The sequence below is a fragment of the Centroberyx gerrardi genome, chromosome 8 (genome assembly GCF_048128805.1).
Source record: "Centroberyx gerrardi isolate f3 chromosome 8, fCenGer3.hap1.cur.20231027, whole genome shotgun sequence".
In the NCBI taxonomy this organism is placed as follows: domain Eukaryota; kingdom Metazoa; phylum Chordata; class Actinopteri; order Beryciformes; family Berycidae; genus Centroberyx; species Centroberyx gerrardi.
The window spans coordinates 27,968,265-27,990,073 of NC_136004.1; the positions used below are offsets into that span (position 1 = coordinate 27,968,265).

The 21,809-nt window shown below is 43.8% G+C and overlaps 1 protein-coding gene across 1 annotated transcript in view; it reads left to right on the forward strand.

Annotated features, from left to right (window-relative positions):
- The window catches only part of LOC139910371 (coiled-coil domain-containing protein 60-like), a 31,060-nt gene that overhangs the window by 8,827 nt on the left and 424 nt on the right, over window positions 1-21,809 (forward strand). The window contains exons 5-14 of the mRNA XM_071897635.2: window positions 1,104-1,274; window positions 2,203-2,289; window positions 6,523-6,627; window positions 9,294-9,384; window positions 11,101-11,332; window positions 16,549-16,636; window positions 17,997-18,089; window positions 18,619-18,759; window positions 19,952-20,140; window positions 20,401-20,590. Of these exons, the coding sequence (XP_071753736.2) occupies window positions 1,104-1,274; window positions 2,203-2,289; window positions 6,523-6,627; window positions 9,294-9,384; window positions 11,101-11,332; window positions 16,549-16,636; window positions 17,997-18,089; window positions 18,619-18,759; window positions 19,952-20,140; window positions 20,401-20,590 (1,387 nt within the window). The remainder of the gene's footprint in view (window positions 1-1,103; window positions 1,275-2,202; window positions 2,290-6,522; window positions 6,628-9,293; window positions 9,385-11,100; window positions 11,333-16,548; window positions 16,637-17,996; window positions 18,090-18,618; window positions 18,760-19,951; window positions 20,141-20,400; window positions 20,591-21,809) is intronic.

Below are 21,809 nucleotides of genomic sequence, written 5' to 3' on the forward strand. Positions count from 1 at the left end.
TACAGCAGAATAAAATGCAGCTAATATCGTGATTCAGTTTTCTGCCCCACGATACGTATTGTCACATTTTTGTATTGCGATATATTGAATTTCGATATATTGTCCCATCCCTAGAGAATACGATTTTCCTTCCCTTCTTACATGATGTGAATCTGTATGTGCGTCTTTGCGTCACGTTCATATTGAAACTTCGCTCGACGGCCGGTGACTGTTTGGCTTCCTCCAGCATCAGTACGGTCCATATGAGCCGAACCTCAACCTCTCATTTCACTTTAAAGCGCACGCTGCACGGCGCTGCTGTGGATTATCCCTTTCAGTCCAAGCTGATTCCAGCAACAAAGGCTCGTACGACACGTACGCCGACCTAGACTCTCCTCTCCAGCTCGCTCTAACAAGCTACTCAGCAAGCTGCACTTTGACCTGCTCCTCTCTGCCTCCCTCACTCACAAGAAGGCGAACCACTCATGTGAAATGATTAAGAAACACTGAGGCTGTTCTCCTGGCAAAGTCACCGCGACACTTGCATGTGCGTGTGTGTGTGTGTGTGTGTGTGTGTGTCTTTTAATTTTCCACCAGAGCATTAATGCAAAGGTAATTACGCGTGCAGTATGAGAAAAACAAGCAAACAGTATTTGGGGAAAGGTTATGGTTGGGAGCTAAACCGCCGTAATGAAGTCATTAATCTGGCCAGACGTAACACGTTTCTCCCATAATGCTCTGGTTAGCTGTCGTTTGTGCCTGCCTGCTGCTTTGGTGTGCTCTGATTTGGGTGATTTAGAGACTAGCTGGCCCCATAATGATATGATTTGTGTGTGTGTGTGTGTGTGTGTGTGTATGTGTGCATGCATGGCTGTGAGGGATTATACTGATGGTATGCCCGCACTATTGGCTTTGATGGTATTTTTGTTTCTCCGATAAAGCCAGGAGATTGATGTTTTCGTTTGACACTTTTGGTTTATGTGCATTTTGTCTTTTCTCCTTTCTGTCATTTGGGTTGATGGAAAGGGAAGATATATCATTGTTAATGTACTCTGTGGTGGTGCACTGTATTTATGACTGTGTGTGTGTGTGTGCGTGTTTGCTGGTGTTCCCCTGCTTCCCAGGCGTTTGGCGTCGGCGGTTAAGCAGGGCCGCGGCTACTTCCAGCTCCTGCAGACGGAAGAGCAGGAGGAGCAGGAGGAGGAGGAGAGGCGGCGGAGGCGGAGGGAGGAGCGGCAGAGAGCGGAGCCCCGACCGCCCCGTCTTTCCTCTGACTCAGACAGCGACGAGGACGGGTGAGGCGACGACTCACGTCTACCGGCCCTGTGTCGTGTTTCCTCGCAGCCTCTTCCTCCGGCTCAGGCTGTCAGCGTGTAGAGTGCACATGCTCTTATTTTGCTCTACGTCAAAACTAGGGTGAGGCCGATATATTGGGCCGATATTGGCCTTTTATTAAATATCGAATATGGGCCAGTCGTGTGGTTCACTGTCGATACGATGGTTCCTCCCTGACCACAGCTACATAAAAACAGTCTGTAAAACCTGCTCTGAAACCTCTGCTTTGCACATTTTATTCATTCATTTAACTGTTCAATAATTTATAATTCATTTAAAAGCAGCAATGTATCCCAGAGTTGCCCCTACTATTGAATAGGTGTGGTGGGAAGAGCTGCTAACCCTAAAAGAATTTCATGGAGTTTTAATGGAGAGTTTTAGTGTAACATGATGGTCTAAATGTTGTTTCAAAGGCTTTTCCAAACTGCCATAAAAAACATTTGGGGGAAACACTGAATCCTTGAAAATTACCATGAAAATGGTCAAATTTAACGATATTGGATATTGGCACAAAATATCGGCTATCAGCAGCTTCAGTACAAAACTATCAGTATCGGCATCAGCTTTCAAAAATCCTTATCTGTTGAACCCCAGTCAAAACTGCACACATAAGATAATATAGCTCAGATATAGTTCAAAGAAGAGCTGAACTCATGACTAATTAAGGTCATGCTCAGTTAATATACTCATATATTCCCCCTAAAATACACTGCTCAAGATGTAAATATTGCCCTTCACATCACTCACATCATCCTTACACCCCGTCATTATACTATTAAAGACTAACAACACTGTGTTGGTGTGCATGTAACAGCCAGTCTGTGTGCTGGCTCCCTTCAGGTGGCCTCTCACAGCCGGAAGCAGCTGGTCAGGTGGGAACGAGGCGAGGCCACGCAGGAAGAAGAGCCAGTCAGCACGACCTTTCACCCCGGTCCATCGCTCTCTGACCTCCCCTCTGCTGAGTGAAGCACCATGGTGAGGCTGTATACTGTACACTCTGTTCCTCCACCCAGTTAACTCAGAGTCCAACAACAATATTCAAGATATTCGCCTTGGAAAGTGCGGTGTACTCGGGAGGAGCACCTCAATAAGAGCCGGGCTCTACGTGTTTATTGGTTGGTTGGTTCATGTGTAACGCTGTTTGCAATGTGCGATGCTTAGGGGAATTGCAGTATGCAGTGATTTTCTAACTGTAGTGGCTAATGCTGCGTTCACATCATATGGGAGTTACCGTAATTACTAGCTTCCGAATGGGGAAAAACCGTTAGCGTCAACCTCCGAGTAGGAAATATGGGAACTTTCTGAAGGCTCCGATATCTGACGGTAAAAAAACATGGAAGTGTGTCAATGCAGCAACAAACACGGCTTGTTGCAAGGCTACAATACAATTTACAATATTGTTTTCCTTTTCTGTTTCCTTTGCTCCTACAAGTCATTCAGAAGAAGGTAGCAGTATCGTACGTTGACGGTAAAGTACCGAACGGTAAAGAGAAGGAGCGCAGCAGTGACTGAGCGCACGGCCGCCATCTTGAGGTTTCCATCGAGTGCAACACTTGAACGCTTCCAAGTCAGAGCAGAGAGCGCAGACCCAGAAAGTGTTAACGCACTTGTTCCTTGCAGTGAAAGAGACGTGAAATGCAGCCGCTTTGCTTGAAACCGACTTTCGGCCTTTCAGATTCAGGGATAACCTTCAAACACAAGAGACCTATACAATATTATGCAGCACTTCACAGTGTATGGTGGTTGAGTCACTCTACAGTAGAGGTAGCTGCAAAACGGAGAATTATTATTATTTGTTTATATAACTTCATGCAGCAGTGCCATCAGGTCAGCCTGTGGCCTTCAAAAAGATCTGTATGTACCATCAGCAGTCACCAGTCGCACTCTGGTCAATGAATGTTTTTTTTTTTGTTTTTTTTTGAATTATTGACTGTAGAAAGCTAGGTATAACATTTAAAATATTCTATGGGCTACTTGCTGCTGTTCTCAAGATCAAACTATTCTCTCCTTGTTTAAAATGAGGGCTTGGGCTTGGGTGCGTTTGTGAAACCGCCACCGCAGCCTTTGGCATGATAAGAAAAGATGAGACGTTTGAAAAGCTTTTGATTTTGAGGAATCTCAGCACCTATTACACCTCCGTCTGTCAGTCAGCGCTCATCCTTTTGATTCATGTCAAACAGATGTCTTGCTACTCCTCAGCAAACATCAGACAAAAACAAATAGGCGGGTTGCTGAATTTTTAATGCAAGACATCTGACGGTGACAAATATTCTTGATGCTTTCATTTTGTATTCTTTCATACGGCGGGCTCCTTTGATGCTGCGTGAACAGGACCTAACCTTTCTGAGAACGTGTCAGAAAAAGTTTTCCCTGACAAAATCCTCCTGGCTAGAAACACGGGTACGGCTGACAATAACATAAGCAGAGCCTGGGTTCACAAAAGTAACATTTAGGTTTTTTCTTGCAGTGCCGGTGTTATGCAGAGCTTTGATGTTGCGTAGATTTGACGGCATTACCGTCTCGAATCCGCAAGTATTAACATTTTGAACAAAAGTGCACGCTAAAATGTAGCACGTATTTATTGTGACATGCTATGTGGTTGGTACTGCATGATTTACTTGAAAAAGATCCAGTTCAAATGGCACAGCAGGGGTATTTCCAACTTTGTTATTCACTGCCTGTTCATTAAAGAGCCAGGATATGCGTGCACTTTACATACAGGTATCCTTTCATTGTTTTCACACCTATTCCCTCATGTTTATGGAGACAGGAATCCTCTACGTTTTGTATTTCTCTGCGCGGTGTTCTCAGGGGACGGATCTTGACTCTACCGGCTGTGTTTATGATACATCACCTGCAACTCGACGCGCATTTCCTCTGACACTGCATTATTGTCGCTGCCAGAGTACAGCCTTGTTTTCTGGTGAGACCTCTGGAAAATAACAACCGCTTTCGAAGGCTGTTACCTGACGTCTGACAGATCCTAATCTAGGAGACTATCTGCCTGGCAGACAAACGGCCGTGTCGATAATGAAAAGGGCTTCGGGCGACCGAAGGCGGCAACGTTTGAGCGAAAGGGGGAGCGAGGGAGGGAAAAGGAGGAGGCGTTCATATTGTGTTTGATGTGTTGGGAGAGATCCGGGGGAATGAATGTGGTCGTAAAGCCTCGAAGCGTGAAAGTGTCGGGGTGACGGACGGCGCCGCTTGACTGCAGGTGACACTGTAACCGAGCTTTTAGAGGGATGGCATGTTTTGCCTTGTTCCACACTACAGCGGCCCGTTGCGTTACGATGCAGCGATCTGTTTGTTGGGCCTCTTGTGTGGTCGTTTTTATTCCGTGATTCTTTTACCGGTATTGGCTGAGAGGCTTGACTGGTAATGAAGAGGAATTGTATGTATAATTGATTGCAGTGGCTGTTGTTGGCCATTGGAGGGGGCACTACACCAATGGTTGTGACTGTTTGGCTTTTCATATGGGGAACATGCATCCAAATCAGAGTCACAATAAATGTAGAGGGATTTGTCTCGGTGGCATTAGTGCAGACACATACTGACAACCACACAACTAGACCACTATATTCTGACGCACATGGTGCAGTAGCAACAGGAGCTAGAGGGATACAATACGACAAGACCGTGCAAAATATAATATGGGCATTAGACCATACATATCACTCTAATAATATCGATTCAGAGTTGTGTGCATTCGAGCAGCGTGGTGTGTGGAAGGAAATGTCGTAAGTGACGAAAAAATCCATGTTGTTTGTAATTTGAACACAGTGTGCCGGAGGTCTTGGACAAATGGAAATGTTAGTTTTCATATTGCACAATGATGCTATGAAACACTAATCCATCAATATCATATCCCCCCCCACCCCCATCCCACCCTCCACCCTCCCAGTGTCTCCAAAACAACTGACAGGAATCATGATCCCTCGATCCATGAACCCTGAATTGATGATGGCCCTCAAACCTCAATGAACGTGCAATAGATATGTGAAAAAGAGACACTATATATTTCCTATATTTCAGGGCTTGTGACCGGAAGGTTGTCAAGTCAAATTTCAGATTGGCTTAGAAAATCTGGGTTGGGGAAGTGAAGACAAAATGCTCCCCTCTCAGTCCAGCAGTAGAAGGCTGTGTTTATACTGGGCAGCTCCCAGGTGTGAATTTGTGTAACTGTGAGTGTGAAGCATGAAAAGGGGCATTTGAGTCAGGCAGTCTTACCTGGGTAAATAAAGGTAAGAAGAAATATCCACAATACTAATCAGTAGAGAACATAAGTAAAGCCACAGACAAAAGCAACCTGCCAGCTTGGCAATTTTCAATTTCTATAAAACTCACATAGAGGGAAATGAGGTCCTCAGTGACTTGACCAGCGTCTCTGTCAGTCTGAAAGTGTGGGGACAAAACATCATTTATTAAATTGTTAAATTCCTCACATAATGGGTAAATAATTTGCTTTGGGAATTTTATTATCAACATCATTCTAACTATTTCCCTTGGTTTGTTTACCACCACATATTTGGCAAAAATCACTTACTATGTATTTTCACTATGTATTATTATATGAGTGTCATCATCATCATCAGTGCACACTGATCTTTCTGATCTTTTTCTATTGCTTCATGCTGATCAACAACTGACTGCACTTTCCTGACCATTATCATTAATCTATTGGTCAGAAATCATCACACAGAAGAGGATCTTTCAGTGAAATTGACATCTAGTGAGACAAAAATATCTCTATCAGTCTTTCCAAAGCGATAATATAGGGCTTTTCATGTCAACCTAATTTTTGTCTTTTTATAGGTATAAAGAATACAATACAACTTTATCAAACATGGGACGATTTAAAGGATGCGGTTAAAAGTACAAACAATCATTAAAAACAACATAGAATACACACATCACATCACAAAAAGAGACAGGACAGGTGACCAGATTAACAGTTGGCTATTTGCATATTTGTGCTATTAAAGTCAGCAGCCAAATGCATGTAGCTAAAATTATAATAGTTTACTTGAATGAGGATATTCTTCTCTGCATCAGGTCATGGGTGTGTATGAGGTTTGTTGCTGGGTTGATGTTGTGAAATCATCATTATCAAATCAAAAGCAATTTTAAACCATTTACCAAATCATTTAAACCATAAATATACTGATGTTAATGATGTTGATGTGTGTGTGTGTGTGTGTGCTGCTGCAGCGAGGCCATCTACCGCCAGCTCTGCTGTCTGAACTGGCTGCTGGAGGCCTTGAGTCTGGAGCGCTCAGGCAGAGCCGGACCCATCACCTCCTGCTGGGACCCCAAGTACGTTTTTCAAGGTTCAAGGGCCATTACCACCCACACAGAGCCGGCCAGCTAGAGCAAATGCATGAATAACAAGTTGATTTTTAAAGCTGCCCTAGGCAAGATTCTTATGTAAAAAAAAAAATACACCCATCTTATCTGGCTAAGTTACAAAGTGGGGCTGCAACAGAGAAGAGCGTCCCGTTCCGTACTAATTGAGACCTGTAGATTCACCCTGTTTGCCCAAAGGAAAATGAAAATTGGTCACTAGTGGGAAATCTTCTCGGTGCACAAGAAGTGATAAATCAACACTTAAGAGCGAAATACAACTCTCCTAAACAGCAGCGAAGGAAGGATGGTTGAACCTGCTGAGAAAAGATTGTTTTTCACCATCTAGACCTCTACTGGCCACTCAAAAGAAGAAATTTAGATCAGCAAAGTGTGCAGTTTACTGACATCACGTTGCCTGATTTCTGGGTAACAAAGTCCTTCAAACTTGGAAAAATTCAAACAGTTATCCTCACTGCCACTTGGTGCTGCCAAAGTACGATGGTGCGTTTGCAAACTTTGTTTTTCCAATACGCCATGGATGTCCTCTTTGTTAAAACCTGACCTGTAGATCTTTATACATTTATTTAGATCATATCTCTTTGAAAGATTTAAGACAGCATGTGCTTTAATATGCCGATCATGATTTAATGATGGAATGCGTTAAAGGATAACGGTGCAAACAGGTTGAATGAGGAGACACAAAGCTAGATGGAGTAGTAGGAACATGCCCAGGGAATATTCTCATACTCTCAAAAAAAAACATCATACATAATGCATTAACCTTCATTTACTATTAAAGAGGCCACGGTGGTGTCATCCCATCGCCTGCGGCCACGAGCCACAGGCTGCGGCGCGGCGGCGTGAGTGATACATCCGTCAGGGATTGGCTCATTACGGCGCTGACCTCTCCATCCCGACCAATGAGGAGCTTTTAGTCAAATTCACGTCGCAGCAGTGCGGTGTTTCTGAGCGAGCCACCTAAGGAACATATAGGTGTTCGAGCTACAGAAAGTCCGTGATGACGGGTGGAGGTTTTCAGGAGCTGCAGGTGGGAGCTGACAGTGCTAGATGAAGTGTAAAGTCCAAAGCTCCGGGGGGTCTAAGCTGAGAGAGAGGAGAGATTGCATTCTTCCATCTTCGTCCCCTCCAGGTTTCAGCTCCCCTGATACTGACCCTCCACAGGGAGTGAGAGAGAGAGAGAGAGAGAGAGAGAGAGAGAGATACAGAGGGGATTTCAGAGAGAGGAGAAGTGCAGAAGCAGCAGCTGTATGGTGCTCACACTCATAAACATATATTTAACCCGCAGTATTCCTGCTACATTGCAGTCGTAGTGTGGTATAGTGCTGTTACATAGTAGTAATCGATTAGTTAAGCAACAGCAAATCAGTCAATTATAGTTGATATTGATGCATTGATATTGAATAATATTGAATCGATTAATCGTTGTAGTCAAGTAAAAATACCAAGCATTTGCTGGTTACAGCTTCACAAAAAGATTTGCTTGCTTGTTTTTATATCAGCATAAAATGAATATTTTGGTGTTTTTGGGCAGCTGGTCAGACTAAGTAAGCAGTTTTAAGACATTATTTTGGGCTCTCTCACATGTGATGGGCATTTGTCATTATTTTTGACATTTTATAGATTAAATGACTACATTTACAGACTAATTGATTAAATTAATCGATTCAATTAATCGGTTAATCAAAAAAAAGAATCAATAGATTAACCGATAATTCAACTAATCGTTAGTTGCAGCCCTACAGTACATCTTTCCTGAAAGGCTTTTATTAACTTAGCATTTCTTTCCTTTGCTACATGGTTCCCTCTCTGCATCTCTATTCTTCTTCTTCTTTCTTTTTCCCTGTTTGATTCTGATCTTTAATGATCTTTACGATCTCTCTCCTGCACTCATTCTACACTCTTTTGCCTTTTTCTCTCTCTTTAGCTTCGACGGGTAATAAAAGAGAGTGAGAGCCTAATGATTTTAATGCCGCGGCTCCTTCCACCGTCAGAGGAGACCTGGATAGGGAGAACGGATGAATTCATAAAGTTTAAAAGCCGCTCTGCCGCGCTCACTCACAATGGCTCCTGGTAGAACGTACTAGAATATTATCGCACACCTCCTGTAAGTCTTGAATTATTGATGGACAAAAGGGAGAAGAATTGGATAAAGGGAGAGGGAGGAAGAGGAGGAGGGAAGGCGGGAGGGGGGGGGGGGGAACCTACAAAAGGAATCATTATTTTTTTGTTCCCAAACGTCGTCATGTTACAGCCTCGAGGGCCTTCACTCAGCTTCAAATCCAATTTCCCAGAAAGTCTTAAGCTTTATGGGCCAAATGATCCAGCGGAGGTATTACTGTACAGAAAGACAACGAGGGGATGAAATGAAACATTATCACAAGGTTACGACAGGGCCGGGCCCTCCACCGAGGGGGCAGCTCCGATGTTAGGCATCAATCTGCAGCGCCGCACTGTTTTCACGATAAGGTGAATTATGATTTTGATAATGGCCCGGGGCGAGTCTCGAGCCGCCTCTGCCTCGAAGGCCGGTCCGACCACCGGCGAATCACAGAAGGTCAGAGCGATGATGAATGTGTCACAACATCACAACGGCGGCCGCTGTTTTCCGTTCCCAGAGACCCAGGCCGAGGCAGAACCACGCCAAAGACGCTGAACAAAGAGAGAGCCATCGAGAGCAAATGGGAGCAGTTTGTTTACGCGACCAAGGTATCTCTCACTCTTTATTTTGTCTCTCTTCTCAGTCTCTCTCTCCTTCAATCCAGCAGTGTGCTGAGGTGTTTTGTAGTTTCCTGCTGAGGGTCAAGTTTGTCCACAACTTATCTGTTAAAGTCCTCTACCTGCCACGCTCTGCAGAAAGGAGAGAAATCCAACACCACGACACCCACGTGCACAGATGCACACACGCACACACACGCACACACACACACACACACACACACACACACAAAGAGCAACAGGCAAGTACATTCACATGTGCACGCTCACACTCGCACACCACACTTAATACACACTAAACCTTGAAGCCTGATGCACAGGCACACACACACACACACACAGTCAAACACTCACACATAAGCAGCAGTGATGCCCACTGACTCACTCATCAAGAAAAAGGCATCCTCACACACACACACACACACACACACACACACACGCACACACGCTCCTTGGGGGATGGCAGTGTGTGGCAGTAGAGGACATTTGGAGAGCTGCTGCTGCTGCTGCTGAAGTATTGTGCTACCTCCCGCCCTCATAATTAGGCTGATGGGAGCATCACACACTCTTACGGCCAGAGTCTTCTCTGACAGACAGGCTGGAGAGAGGGAAGGGCATGGGGGGGAGGGGTGGGGGGGCATGTCTGCCTCTTTTCTGTTCCTCATATGTCGTCCTCAGTTGAGAGGAGATGGGTCTGACTATGGGTGGGTGCCAAACTCACGCCTGTCTGCCAGCAGAGTCTGTGTGTGTGTGTGTGTGTGTGTGTGCTCTTGTATTTCTATACTTATAAGGACCAAATGTCCTCACAAGGAGCTATTTTAGGTTAAAGGAAAGAAAAAAAACACCCTAAAACACTTTAACTGGTTTTAAAAAAAAAACAGCTATTAGTGATGTACCTCAAATTTGTGGGCGCATTTTCTTATTTGGTGGTATTTTTCTTAATCTTGTGGATAACTGGTCAAACATAGATGCCACAGATATTTCCAGTGCAGCTACAATGGAAACAGAAAAAGTTTCAGCGATCTAAAACATCAATGGTAAATGTCAGGTTTTGGTGTAGAATCAAAGAGCGAGGGCTTCTTTCTAGAGCCGCCATTTTGCACCAAGAGACGTTCAACAATCATACAGGGAGAAATCCATCATGGAAGAGGCAGGGAGACCAATTTCTCCACTGACACTGACAGTAGCTATATTTATATGCCCATACATCCATCTTTGATTGAAAGCAACAAGTTCACACCCCTTATCTGGGGGTTGTCGAAAGGCATTGTGGGAAATGTAGGGAATCACTAACTGAAGTAGAAGTAGATGAAGCAGGTTAAGAGAAAGTGGGTACGTACACCACACTAGTAAATTACAACACTTCATCACAACATAAGTCCTGGAAAGCGCTGGACATCACATTGATTGATGATATATAACAGTATAAGAGAATCTGAGGGTGGAATTTTCCTTTAAGGTTAGAATTAGGATTAAGTTTAGGTTAGCGTAAGCATGTAGTGGAGAGGGTTAAGATTAGAGTTAGGAGTTAGGAATGAATTAATGACTTAACACACCTTCATTGACTAAACACTATTATGCATGCCTCGCTACATGACACCATGAATGTAGACTTCAAACAACCACACGTGTCCACCTGACTGTAAACTTCCTTTGGACACGTAGCTCAGGTCAGACCAACCTCTCTCTCTCTCTCCTCCCCCACAGCCTCGCAGGACGGGCCCCAGGCTGGGTCGCAGCTCCTCCGGTCGCCTCCAGCTCCTCCGGAAGTCGTCCTCCCTGAGTGCGGCCTCCTCCTCGGCCCTCACCGCCCCCACTGCGGGCAGCAGCCTGTCCTCTCTGGGCCCGGGCGCTGAGGAGGAAACGGGAACGGCCACCACCGGTCAGGACATGGAGTCTCCGGCAGGAGCAGAGGAGACGGAGCCGCCCACCTCAGAGTGTAAGGTGTCAAAATGCAGATTGGAGATTTAGTGTCACAAGCATTTCTCAGAGGCAGAAATAATCTCTTAAATTTAAATGGGTGGAGCCAAAGAACCACAGTTTTTCTGGCTAAGTAACGTTAGACTGAAGCCCAGTGAAAAGAGGGAAGAGAGGAGGAAGCTGATATTATGAAGCCTAGCACTCTGCTACTAACTGAAACTTCATGGGGATGAGAGAACTGAGACATACGAGAGAGAGAAAAGGTCATGGTTAGGCGCGTTTAAATAGGGTGGAGCAGGAAATTGAATGTGTGCTTGAGGCGTGGTCTTGTTCCCGAACTTCAGTTATAATAATAATAACTTCATATACAACCTATACAAGCCATACTAGCCTGTAGCCATATAGGCTAGTATGCCTATAAGCCTATAGTTAAGCTAGTTAGCTAGCCTGCTGACCTTCCAGCATCATGAATGCCATGGTGATGAAACGAAACAAAAAAGAAGACATTACCACTTATATTTCTCTATATATTTTGAACACAGTTTCTTCTTTGCCATGCAAGTTTTCCATTAACTACCTTGCACTCTGAAAAACTGGTTATTTGGCTCCGTCCGCCGAGGTTTAACTCATCTGAGATTATTTTCTAGCTCCAAGAAATGTTTGTATATCTAAAACTCCCATGTGCTGTCGAAATTGGAGGCTTGGGTTGGGTGTGTCATGGAGGAGAACGGGCAACCTGCTTCTAATGCTGTTAAATTATGATGTTTAAAAACTTGACAAATGTGTCCACCTTTCATCACCATGGAAAGCAAAGAGACGGAGAACGTTGAATCTGACAAATACTCAGGAATATTAGCCTAATTGATGACTGCCTTTCCTTATACTTGCTCAGTGAAGAATGTTTTTCACCAGTCGGTAGCACTTTCATGCCAGCGCTTGCTTATGACAATGTTTTATATTCTCATGCCTCCTCCCAATGTCTTTGTGTCTTAGACTGTGTATGATGGAGCGTTGAGGTTTATTGCTGACTATAAAGCTCTCACTCATCATTTTATCTTGTATGCACAGGGCGATTGGCTTGCCTTGTACACTCGTTGACTTATTCATTGGTACATTTTTATCTATAAGGCCATCCTGGGTCTGCTTCCTCATTATTTGTGTCTCATATCTCTAGAAAACTTGGTTTAAGTTGTCCGTTGTCACAGAAATTGCTTTGCTATCTATCCCTAAGGTCTGAAGTGAATGAGGTTTGGAATTCATAGCAAAATTATTTAAAATTGAAATAGATTGCCTCTCTCGGTGAGTGTAAAATTATTCTGAAGGATCTCGAGGCTGTTGTTGTTTAGCCAGAATCTGTTCAGGCTTGGCCCCAGATCCTGCTGCGCTGCTTTTGGACTGAAGCCTTTTGAGTTCTCACAGAGTGAATTTTGAATTTGCTATCATGTGATTTTAATTATTTAATTGCTAAAGTATATTACAGTATGTTGTTTGACTGCAACCTTTATGCTTTTCATTGATGTCGCTTTCTTGGCCAGTTCTCTCTTCAAAAAGACATTTTTGATCTCAGTGGGACAACCTTGTTAAGCATTAAAAAAAAGCATTAATAACATGAATTACAATGTCATCTTGACAATAACTGGCAATAACCAGCATCGGGATGTTCAAATCTGGGCGATGTGTTCTCTTTTTTTGGCACCAGTTTGAACCCTTCGGGCTGCTTTCTGTGTGAGCCGGAGAATTGAGAGAAACATTTGACCGAGGCAGAAGTAGAGAGTTGCAGCGGTCTAAACAAGAAGAGATTAGAAAACATGGATTACCTTTTCCACTTCACAGCTTTATTTAGGTATGGAATATTTCTCAGCTGAAAGAAGCAGGACTGCACCACTTTCTTGACCCCCTTATTAAAACTTAGGTCACTGGCTAAAATTTACCCTGAGTTTCTGGCCGCTGGCTTCACATTGGCAGACAGAACACCTAATTCATTTTGACCCCCATTACACCTGCCATTAACTTCCTGGGTGATTGTAATCACAGCACAAATGCATAAAATCCAGGTGTAAATGCACGCAAGACACACTGACGGTCCAATCAATCACCCGAACCGCGCATTTCACCAAATAAACAACCGAGAGTAAATGCAATGCATCGCCAATCCAGAAATAAACTTGAATGCGGGGATCCAACCAAGAGGTGCTCACAAATCAAATAGGCAGCGCAAATAGTAAAATACTTGTCAAAAGAGGATTTCCAGGAGACTCATGGATGGGGAACAAGTGAGACAAGGTGTTTACTCTTATTTTTAAAGGACATAAATATTCCAAGAGGTAGTGGTGTGCGTGGTAATCTGAGTTTTGCAAGGGAAAGAGAAATCTAATTTTAGAGTGTATACCCGAGGCAGATTTTAATGTCGGGGGTACATTTAGTCCTGTTAAATCATATCTAGACACAAACTGGGTATGAGACGCATTTGAAAGCAGGTGTAAATAGGGGGACTTTCAATCAGTGGGATCAGTATTCAATTACTCAATCAATACTCAGTCAGTATGCAGTTGCAATGAGTCATCTCCCACTTGTTGTAGGAAGGCAGAAACCTATTCATGTCCCATCAGCACTGTCACTTTGCTGAGACATCTGTGTTTGGGTCGGCTCACAGACACACACACACACACACACACACACTCACACTTATATTTGTCTGACTATGTTTGTGAGGACCTTCCATTGACTACATTAATTCCCTAACCCCTAAAGCAAACCTTAATCCTTTGCCCAAACTAATCCTAATACTAATTCTAATCTTAACCCTAAACCCAAGGCCTCACCCTAAACTAACTTAACCCTTACCAAACCTAAAGGTGGCAGTATAGTAGAAAGTCGAACTTGTGCGAAACCGAACTGCTGTTTAATGACGCTCCACGCCAGATGGAGTCTTTATATTCCCTGTTTACGCGTCATATAAGTGCACATATCCTCTCACAACTTCAGCAAGTCTAGCCTCAAACTGATTCATCTTGGAAATGGGCAGAGGAAAGAGAAATGCAATGTAAACAAAGCAAATAAAGCGGGAACACGTGGCCCAAAGAAAAACACTTAAAAAACACAATCAAGCCAATCATGTGATATTGTTGACCAATTGCAGGCGATGGTGTATCGGAGGGGCAGTGAAGCCAACCTTGAAGCCAATGCAACACTCGATGCTTTTTTTGCCTTTGTGAAAATGCCAAATTTCGATTTTGTTTCTACTGTACTGCCGCCTTTTAGCCTAATCCTAAATCTAATCTTATCTTTAAACCCAAGTTGCAAACCTAAACTAGTCCTTAGAAGAAGTGAGGACCGGCCACAACGACCTCGCTTTGCAAAAATGTCGTCTTTCTGAAGGTTTGAAACATACAAAAATAGAAGTACATCAACACACACACACACACACACACACATACACAGAAAAACTCAGCTCTGTTGTCATAGAAACAGCTCTTTGACGTGAACTCGTGATCACAGGGCCTTTGACTTAACAGAAAAGAGTCACTCTATTCCTGCAGATAGATGGAGACGGCATCGCTAGGTTGGCTTTGTGAGAAAAAAGCTCCGCCCCCCCACCCCACCACACCCCACCCTACCCCACCCCAGCCTATCACCCCATCACCCCCCCCAGCCCAGCACCTCCTGCTGAGTCAGAAATGGAAACCAAAATAAGAGTCTGGTCTGTTTGATACACCACTCAGCTGGGTTCTGCCCGGGCTCAAACCTCCCAGAGTGCATCGCTTCAGGCTTCAGAGCAAAGGATAATTAGTCAGCTGATTCCTCCCCACCCCCCCCCCCCCTTCCCCCCCAATGCCCCCTCCACCCCCCACCCCTCCCTCCCTTTCAGATTACAGGTTTCATTATCATTACGTCCTGATGAAAGACTGTTCAGCTAGCCGACGCTGCCTGAGTCATTGTCAGGTTGTTGTTTCTTCTCTTTTCTCTCCTTTACTTTCTCTCTCTCTCTCTCTCTCTCTCTCTCTCTCTCTCTCTCTCTCCCTCTCCCGTGCTTTTTCATCATAAAAGCAGTCCAAAAATCAAAGGATTAATTCAGCCTCATTGGTTTAAAGCAATTAACTGCTGTTCCAGCTAATCCCCAGAGTTATGTCTCAAATCCAGAAATTGGCCACTGGAGATGTGCAGCTCCGCCCACACTACATTGTTTTGCCTGGCGAATGAAGTTGATAGAGGAGTTCTTTACTTTCAGAAAAAAATAAAGAGTTTTTCAAAGCTCTTTGATGAAAAAACGAATTGTAAAAGCTTGAATAATTAGGTTTATCTTTGCATTTCAATGTCCCCCTCAGTAATTTTTTAGTGACACAGATAGTTAATCCGCAGCATTCATTTGGGATAATTAAAATAAGAACTCTATTTATTCAATCTAAAGCCAGCCAATTTGCAGAAGTTATTGGCTATTACAATTTTGGCTGCAGGTTTTCATAGCTATTCCCCGTGAGAAATCATGCTATAGGTTTTAATAAACGCCCCCTCTCCCAATTCGCCACACTGTGATTAATTTTGTCACAGTTCATAGAGAAGTTGTAGCATTTAGCCCGGTATTTAACATTTTAATGAATGCTCCATACTCTTGGGAAGTTTTATGAAGATTTACTGTGTCATCATGGCGTGTGACACCTATGTATAAACTACTGCCTGGTGGTGCAATGGGATTTTGTTTTGGAATAGTTAGTTTGGTCATGGTGTAGTAGCAGGATGTGAACAGCAGGGGGAGCTGTGGGATCATTTATTTCCACACAGAGCACCTGAGTGAAGACATAGTTTGAATTCTTCCTGAAGTCCCATAAAGTGGAATAGCTGTTCAGTCCATTTGTGGAATTTCAGTCCATTTGTGGAATTACAGGCATTGCATAATATTTGTTTCTGTGCCAATATGTTTTACCAAACCTACTTTTATCTTTGGGTGCTCACCAGAATCAGCAGTACAGTGGGACAACATACCATGAGTCATACTGAGGAGGATGGGAACGCATGGAATAAGCTGTGAGCCTTGTGGGGCACGGATATAGTTCCTAAGTCATAGTGTATAATGACAAAAGTAGAGCAAAATTGTGCAAACTACACTCATGACGTGAGACTGACACATGGCAAAAAGTTTGACAAATGAATTGCTAAAGTCTGCTGCAGAGAGACATGAAGAGAGAGGGAGCAGAGAAAAACCTTTTTTTTTAAACAGTATACTATCTTTATCCCTAGATCTTCGCACGCTGTTGGATGAAGTCCACCAGAGTGTCAAGAGAGAGCTGTATGGTCAAAGCCCCAGGACCAGCAGTACGACTGACAGGTAAAGCTAGCTGGCCGGGATCAGCATTTTACCAGTCCACTAGCCCATGATGAGTGTTTTTTTTTCCAGACCTGGCTAGTGCAAATAGTAAGGAGTGCAAGGGTCAGAGCCATAGTACCCTAACTATTCCTATGACCACTGAACGATCATATAAGAGAGAAGGAAAAGACATTTAAAAAAGAAAAAAAGGAGAGCCGAGGAGAGAAGCAGAGGGGATTTTTATTTCATCTTTTTTTTGATGAGAGCAAAGTGAGTCGAAGAGGAAGATGTGAGAGAGGGGATGTGATTCAGCAGGGAGAGACGGATATGTCTCTCTACTTTTTGAAGAGACGAGTTTCCAGCCACAGTGACAGCCCGACCTGTATTCATCTGACTAGTTCTATAGTGACAACCCTTCAAGTTTTGGTGCTATATATAGTTCCCTCCACCATCTTCATTCCTCTTCTCGGTCTATTCAAATTTGAAGGGTGCGATCAGAAAGGCTATGTCAGGAATTTGCTGTGAGGCGTCAGTAGAATTGTTTTGTGCATGAGGGACAAAGGTAATTTCGGCGGTGCTTTCTACTGCTGCAGCTCACAACCTGATATTCATCTCGGCTGTTATAGGTGTGATCACATGTTTGCTACCCACGATTGACTAATTACACATGGCAGTTGACCATTTTCTCTGAGCTGCCAGCGCTTTCGGTAATTACGAGCTTGCACCACAAGTTTTACTCCGTTTCACATGCAGTAGCTGATGTGGAAAATGTCAGCTCTGTATAATTGTTACAACTTATACTGTATTTGCAGTACAAACTTTATTGTCCCCGAGGTGAAATTCTCCTTGCAGCCAGGTGCATAAAAACAAACATATAATAATAAATATACAAAAGGTCATAAAACGTAGCACATAAATTAAGAACATCATCAATTCAAAGAACAGTGTTCTCAGGTTCATCCACAGGTGAAGTACAAACCAAATTTTTGATGGGGCACAAATTCACACAAACATGTCACTAGAGAACATACATAGATAGTAAAAACACACATGAAAGTGGCTTGCCAGATTGGTAATATATATGCATTTTCAATTATATATATCATATATTCTGGAAGAAACTAAACCATCATGACTAAATACTACAACTGAAAAGCAACATGAAAAGTCTTATAGTTTTGAATGTGTTTTAAAGTGTGTTAAAAGTTTATATCTTAGAGATGTTAGATGTCAGATATCTTAGAGGACATACTGCCCCCTCAGTATGAACAGGCATGATTCCAGTCTGTTTACCACAGGCGAACCTTCCCTGACTCATCCCAGTCTGAATGGTCTCCTCTGTAAACAAGCCTAACTTGTTGTAACTGCCGTTTGGTTCCAGTCTGACAGCATCTCCGGTCCAGCCTCAGCCTCCTCCTCAGAGCACCGACAACCCAACCGCCTCCAGAACAGCAGAGAGATGTCGGCCCAAAAGGTGCATCTGCAGCCCAAAGACTAATTCTTAGATTTCACCAATGGACCAAAACAGCCATTATTCCTTATGTAGCATATGTCATCTGGTTTATTGTCTGTGTTAAAATACTGTATGCTCCAGTCATAAAAATGCTTTTTTTTATAGCACCCATGATATAAAAGTGTACATTACTGTTGCCACTCTTAAATTAATGTGACATTTTGTATAGTTGTATATTTTATATTACATGCATACATACCTGTACATATATAGCAACATACATAAGCCATTTTTGTTGCACCAGCACACCACTTATAAACACATACATACTCACATACATACTTCAGTAAATATGCATATACATAAATACAATTCCACACATATACATTGTATGCATTCTGTACACATTGATCATATATTTTTGTACCAATGAGTGGATGTGTGTGTGAACTTCTAGAGTGAATTTCTTCGACGATGATGTAAAGACATTCGGCATGAATACAATAATAAATCTGTGTCTAAATGCTGTTTTTCTGCCTCCCGTCCCCAGCTGTCCTGCTAAGCCGCTGTCGGCCACCAGCCAGCTCATCAACAGCAAGGCCTCCATGCTGCTGCAGCTGAGAGCGGCCTATGAGGAGAGAGCTGAGGAGATGGCCCAGAGCTACGCTGACATCCTGGAGCACAACGCCAGGTCTGCCAAAACCCCCGCTAACCCCACCCACCCAAACCTAATCTCCACCTAACACCCCCCACCAATCCATCCCCAACTGTCTAGGAGGCAAAAACGATAAGGGAGACGTTTCATTCCATATTCACCTTTTGGAAAAAGTGACAACTGCTCTTACAAGATGATTGTTGGTATATGAAAACAATGCCCATGATGGAATAGCGTTAACGCTGAATCAGGCAATGTTGGTGGGCCGAAGTGGCAGCAAGAGGTAATTTTGAAGACTTCAAAACCCAGAAATCATGTAACATGATGTCAGTAAACTGATCACTGCTCAGACCTAAATGTCTTAGTGGCTTATTGGCCCCACCTTCTTATTTTGGCTGCTAAGATAGGTGTATTTTTACATTAAAAATGCCTAGTGCAGCTTAAAAGTTATTAGCTATTCTTTGCTGACAAAATAGCCTTTTTTTAAATTTTTTTTTTCACTTCTCAATGGTTTCCCCAAACTACTACCCAAGCCTTAGCATGCTGAATACCTGACAGTGAATGCTGGATCTGGGCAGAAGCATTGTCTTTATCCATCAAGTTAAATATCAAGTGAAAGAGATGAGCTTAGTATTAAAGATGTTTCACGTTGGAAAAATGTTTACATTTTTTGGTGCACATCCTGCAAGGAGTTCACCAATGGTCAACCCACTAATTTGTCCTCCCTGGTGATCCATAGTCAGCATTTGTTCCACTACCACAGATGAATGCTAGTTGTGTTTGTTTGTTGCTCTGTTCATTATCAGATGTGATGGTGCTTAAAAACCAAAGGCTGCAAATTCAATTGCATGGAGCATGTTTAGACTGTGATGCATGAGCTAACTGTGAATCACTTTGGATGATTTCTTTATTAAAAAAAAAAATTGATTATTGACTGTGATTACTGACTTGATGTTGTTGTGCTATATCAAGTTATGGACTTTACCCACTCTCTTTGGCTCTGATGGTATATGAACCATGCATTCCTCAGACAGGTACTGCTGCTTACATAACAACACTGTTTGCTCTGTTATGTCACTCTGTGTGTATAAGACTGTTTAAATGTAAGGTAAATATTGTGTAAATGTAAACCGTGCCTTAAGATTGCTAACAAACATGAGCTCTCACGGTCTCTTTCTGTTTCGTTTGTGTTTTGTGCGTTCTCGTCATGCTTTCCTCTCCCATCCAGGAAGCGGTTGAACAGCGGCCTCCAGAAGTATCGAGCCCTGCGTCACATGACCGGCTCCCACCGCCGCCCTCCTCGTCATGTGACCTGGCCCTCGGTAACCAAGGTGAAGGCACCAGAGACGGGGGCGGCGGCGGAGGGGGAGGGGGTCGCAAACAGCAACAACAACAACAAGCACAGCAACAATATGTGGTATGCAGCCTGCCAAAGACATTACCTTGCATGGAATGTGGGGTGGGGGTGGATGGGGGGGTGATTTTGTGTTTGCGTGCACATGTGGCGTGCACATGTGTGTCTGCATGCACATACCACTTAACAAATATCATGTCCTTGTGTGTGGTATGCATGTTGTGTATTTGATCTTCATGATGCCGCTCTGTGAAGCTATCCAAACAAAATGGTATCATGCTCTTTTCCGGCGGGGGGTTTTTTTTCCCCGTAATTTTTGCCAGGCTCTCCACTCTGCTGAGAAGCCTGCCTGCGGAGGTGTGCGAGGAGCGAGCGGTGAGCCGGGTGCTGGAGAAGCTGAGTGGTTTTGCGGACGAGCGGACGCCCAGGGTGCGACCCCATCTCTTCCTGAAGGTGCTGGGCGGCCTGCAGCCGTGGGAGCTGTGTCTGCCTGACCTGTGTGTGGCCGTCGAGGTACAGCCAGTAGCCCGCAAACAGCAAGCCCCAAAGAAAAGAGAGAAATGACTGAAAACTGCGTTACCCATTTAAAGGAGCATTAAGCAGTTTAGAACTTTTATCGAACTCTAGCGGTCGATTCCAAAACGGAGTACGGGCCAGAAATTGAGTTTTGAAAGCCAGAAATGTCAGCACCTGGTAAAGTAATCACTGAGTCATTGGTATTGATCAACAGCCCTATCAACCCCTGCTGATCGCATCGTCATTTTGTGCTATGGGAGATGTAATCAAATTACACTTCTTGACAGCCTTTGTTTACATTTTCTCTATTGCAGGTAAATAATTTCTCATGATGTATTGACACAGGATCCAAGTAGGAAAAAAAGAGATTCTGTTGTGTTGTTCTGATTAGTTCAACAGAGCTGCTGTAGAGACCGGTGGGAGACTTTGTGCATTATTCCACTGTGCATCTTCGTACATCTTCCCCCTAACTATAGCCAGACAGCAAACCTCTGTCACTCCCACCAAGCCATCAATTTGAGACAAGCCTCGTTACGAGACTCACAAACAGACTGCAGACCCCCTGAACACGCCCCCCCCCCACCCCCCCCCCCCCCCCACCCCCCGGCCACAGATTAGGGGTGAAACATCCTTCCCAGACTGCAGAACAGACAGCAGAAGGTGTAATGACAGGAAGCAAACTGATAAACGACACAGGAGGACAGTAAAGATCGGGAGGGTCGTTGGGGAGGGATGGGCACGGGTGATTTTCTGTGTGTGTGTGTGTGTGTGTGTTTTCCTCCCTTCTGTATGTGGCAACATCATCTCTCTGAAGCTGAGCGGTGATCAAACAGACTGCACCGCAACAAGAATCCCAGCATTTTGGTTTCATGCTGGGATTGGAAGGGGTGTGTGTGTGTGTGTGTGTGTGTGTGTGTGTGTGTGTGTGTGGAGGGGTGGGGTGGGGGGGTCACCAAGGTAAAGATTAGCTTTGGGTGCTAGCAGATCTTTTTTGAAGCCAGCCTACAGATGCTCTCTCTATCTGTCCGTAAGCATTAAGTGACTTTTTTTTGTCAAACATTGTTCCCTTCCTGTTGGTATGTGTAGTGGGAGGGTGTGGGGGAGGTTAGTTTAATATTGATTGAAAGCTCCTGATTGGAAGTGCCCTTGAATGTAATAAATAAAAAATAGATTGACTAGACTAATATATCTGTATACATACTAGACTATGATTCAA